The 4,092-nt window shown below is 32.2% G+C and overlaps 1 protein-coding gene across 1 annotated transcript; it reads left to right on the top strand.

Annotated features, from left to right (window-relative positions):
- The first annotated feature begins 1,046 nt into the window (after positions 1–1,046).
- LOC117320670 (serine protease inhibitor dipetalogastin-like) lies at positions 1,047–3,771 on the top strand. The gene is made up of 7 exons (XM_033875186.1): positions 1,047–1,109; positions 1,365–1,431; positions 1,830–1,906; positions 2,385–2,427; positions 2,788–2,882; positions 3,105–3,175; positions 3,654–3,771. The coding sequence occupies exons 2-6, from the start codon at positions 1,369–1,371 to the stop codon at positions 3,142–3,144; spliced, it is 318 nt and encodes a 105-aa protein (XP_033731077.1). The 5' UTR covers positions 1,047–1,109; positions 1,365–1,368; the 3' UTR covers positions 3,145–3,175; positions 3,654–3,771.
- The last annotated feature ends 321 nt before the right edge of the window (positions 3,772–4,092 follow it).

The following is a 4,092-nucleotide window of genomic DNA, read 5'->3' as shown; positions in this document are numbered from 1 at the left end:
TAAAAATAATTTCCTAACTTTCATATTGCGTTGTTATCAATGATAGTAGGCAAGTCGAACAGGTGTTTGATGCATAGTATGAAACACCTGTACGAGTTGTCTATTGATATAGGAATTTTTCTATGAACCAAAAGAATTATTCGATTATACATCATATGTATTTAATTACTTACAGAGTATTAACAGCAAAACTCTGGATCATCTTTAAATCTGACTGGCGCTAAATATTTTCGTAAACTGCAATTATCTTTCAAAGTAGCACACTCTCCTTTTTCAAATATAGCTTTACAGCTTCAATTTATTCCCCATAAATCCATCGCACCATCTCTTTTTCTGCAGTCTGATAGGAATTGTTTATTTCCAATAAAAGGGACTTGCCTTCGTTTCCTAGAAATCCACTCATTATATTTTACATTCACTTACACTTACATTCAAAGATGATGCAAAGTGGAAACAACACATTCTTGATATTTACGAAAAAGTGGATTAAACTTCCTTCCTTATTTTGAAATTAAAGATAATTGAAAAAAGATTAATAGACATTTTAGAATATGCACAAATTATATGGGATAATCGCACTTAGTATTCTAAAGAACGTTTAGAATCTGACAGTGTCCAAGTAGAAGCAGGTACACTCAATTAAGGTTCATATAAATATCCAGTAAGAAGAAGCAAACGCAAACAAATGAGGATATATAAAATATTGCATAGGCTGTTTCCTCAGTAACAGATTGTCCTTAATCCTTATTTAACAATAAAAGCGTTAACTGCAGAACTTTAAACCACCAATATTCAGAACTATCATTTTTTACAGTTTCTTCCCTCTAATGTGCCACACTACTTTTTTTATGTAAAATATATTTCCACATAAAAACATTAAAAACCTTCTAAACATTAATCCATAAACTGTCAAAATGCTATAACTTATCTTTCAGGTATATTTTTTTGATTGATTATATACAAACACACTCACCTCAAAAATATATGAATTATTTTTGCTGTATTTTGCAATCGGCTCTGCTTAGTCTCCTTTTGCTATAAAACCACCTTATTTGGCTGTATTTACTTTATTCCTCGATCGTTCGTGTTGGTGAATCCTGTCAACAAGCGTGAGTAACATTTACTGTCATAAGTAATCGACATGTTTACATTTACATCGAACAATGCTAGGTAACGTGCGTTTAACATTTGTTCACTTGTAATATATATACGTTGCTTAAATGATTACACGTGTAAGTACATAAACCATTGCTGTTGTCGTCTCTTTGAAATGGTCATTTTACTAAACGTTTCCTACTTCAATTCGCTGAATCTCATTGCATTAGCTGGAATCCACAAGGTTTACATTACATTTTACGTTTTAGTGCCATGGTGTCCATTGGTTTGCTTACTCTATTGGTAACGATAGCCGTTGTTGGCGGAAGATCTTCGGTAAGAATTACATGCACTAATAGTAAGGATTGGATATAAGATGTTAACATGAATATGTACTCATTTTGACTTTGATGTCTATTACTTCTAATACAAAAATAATATTATTGAGTCATTTAAGATAAATATATAGCATTGTCCCATGCTACAAATCGGATTGCGTACACACATACTGTTGATCTTGGTGAGTCATAAAATGACAGAACAGTTGTTTGTTGCAGTTTTTAATTTTAATTCATTTTTTTTTGTATTTACACTGATGTCCTTTTACAATACTTAAATTCAGAGAAATTAATAATAGTTTGAAATAATCATATAACATGACATTGAGATGATAATGAAAACGATCAACACGAGGTAAGAATATATAAGAATTTACATTGTGATTACACGTGCAGTGTGATTGTGATGACGTCTATGACCCCTGGTGTGGAGACGAAGGGACTTACAGCAACCTCTGTGAACTACAGTGCGCGTGGGTATATAGTTTGTAAAGGATAATCCGATATCGTAGAAAAGGGATACAGTTATTATTTCAGAAAATCAAATTCGATTTGGCACGTTTTTTCACTGCGCTGACTCCTGAAGTCGGCCAAATTAAGCCGATATATGTAGCTTGCTCGCAAAGCATTTCAAAGCGCTTATGATTTTCTGGTTTGTGTTTTTTTATTATTATTACTATGTATATCCATCACAAGGACATTATTTACTTTTTAATTATATATATATATATTGTTGTTCCATAAAAATCACGCGTGTCTGTTGTTGTACAATGTAATACCTGAGTCATAAAGAGCATACACATGCAATATAGCGGATAATTAGAGCATGCTACATATACATGTATATACAGGTATGTCCGTATTTGTAAATATTCTATATTTCTTGTAACATTTTTCCTTCAGTCATTATGATATTACTTGTGTCAAATCATGCTTTCTTATTTATTTCAGAGGCGATGAAATAGAGGGCCATGACACTTGTGAGAACATTGAGGTAACTTGATTTAATGGTGTCATTTCTACTATTATTGGTAGTTATCAAGTGTTAAAAATGCTTCATAAACCATATTGTAAAGCACAATAAAACAGGTGACAAATAATAATAATAATAAATGTAGCTCTATTCAACGTCAGGTTGAAGCTGGTGTACATATCCCATCAAGAATACTCTTTATTTCAATCTAGCAATGTTTAATATATTTGAATTAGAGGTAATATATATAGATATACATTTTGTTGTTGTTGTATTTTCGTCCTTTACTTTTTTCAAATATATAATACATTTCTTTTAAAAACAATAGCATACTTCACATATACAAATGTATATGTATTGAGAGTGTTAATTACATTATAGAAATGTCTGGATGCTTTACCAGACACAAACGACGGGATCGAAGTCTGCGCCGAGCATGGAATCACATTCGATAACGCCGAAGAAATGAAATGCCAGTAAACATTCTGTAAAGTATCGGTCAGAGGGCATGTTTTTACTATTCAGTAATATATGTATTCATGATACCCAAGGATAAAGCAGACAATATGGGTTAGGCATAGTAATGCATCAACGCATCAGAAAACTCAATCGATTGACTTGAACTGTCATTTTGGATTCCGGTATAGTTAAAATGAAATACAGTAGTAACGTTTGTGTTCAATGTTTCTATTTAACAGCAAATTGGGTTTTGTGCATGACGGCGAGTGTGGAAACTGAGAAGCGGGCGCTACCGATTTCAGAGAAAATGGTATGTCATAACAGCTCTTGTTGCAGTTTGAAATCATCGGAAAATATGCGTTTCTTTGTAATTATATAAATTTGTTATAACCCGGTCGTTTCCCAGAAATCTATCAATCTAAGGGGTTAATAGTGTATGTCTGGAGTTCGGTTCGGTGTAGATTAGACTGGCCCCCTGAAAATTAAAGTCATAAATGAAATAGAGCTTTATAATGGAGGTCTCCAAGTTTCAAACTAAGGGAAGATAATTAAGCATAAGAATTCAGCTGAGCAATTCGGGGTTAGTGGTCAGTCTAGGTGTAAATTTAGTACTAGTAAATCTGGTATTTAAGGAATCATTTGTCTATTCATTAAAGCTAATACAGTAAATTTCACTATAATTTAGGTGATACGTTTCTGAGTTGCGATCTAATAAACAGTACAGCTTTTATGTTTTTGTTCGATATGCATTGTCCTACATTTATGTTCCGTCTTTGTTTTACTTACAGGTATTACATTATAAATGGAAATTCGTGTTATATATATACCAAACGTATCGGGAAAGCACCATTCTTTTAGAAAATACTGATTTATTTGCTGATTAAAGAATTAAAAAAAAATACTGATCATTTTTGCTCTTGTTGTGTAGTTGAAGATTATATTTATTTAGGCTTTGATGGAGAAAAATCAAGCCATCACGTGTATTCTTTTATTCTGATGTCAAAACCACACTCAGTGGTTTACAAGTCAGTGTGTGTTTGACTGTGTGTGCAGATATGACATTCAGAATTTATTCTAACCACAGGAAGAAGTGCCTATGCTTGATAATTATTTGACGCCATACTTGAAATACTTGAAACACTAGCCGAATTATACAATATTTTTACTTAAAATCTTTCAGAATATTTGGTACTGTTAAGGATACAAACATACTTAACATTTGATTCA

The sequence above is a fragment of the Pecten maximus genome, unplaced genomic scaffold (assembly GCF_902652985.1).
Source record: "Pecten maximus unplaced genomic scaffold, xPecMax1.1, whole genome shotgun sequence".
Classification (NCBI taxonomy): Eukaryota; Metazoa; Mollusca; class Bivalvia; order Pectinida; family Pectinidae; genus Pecten; species Pecten maximus.
The sequence above is the reverse complement of the archived record's forward strand: the minus strand, read 5'-3'. Positions and strand labels throughout refer to the sequence as shown.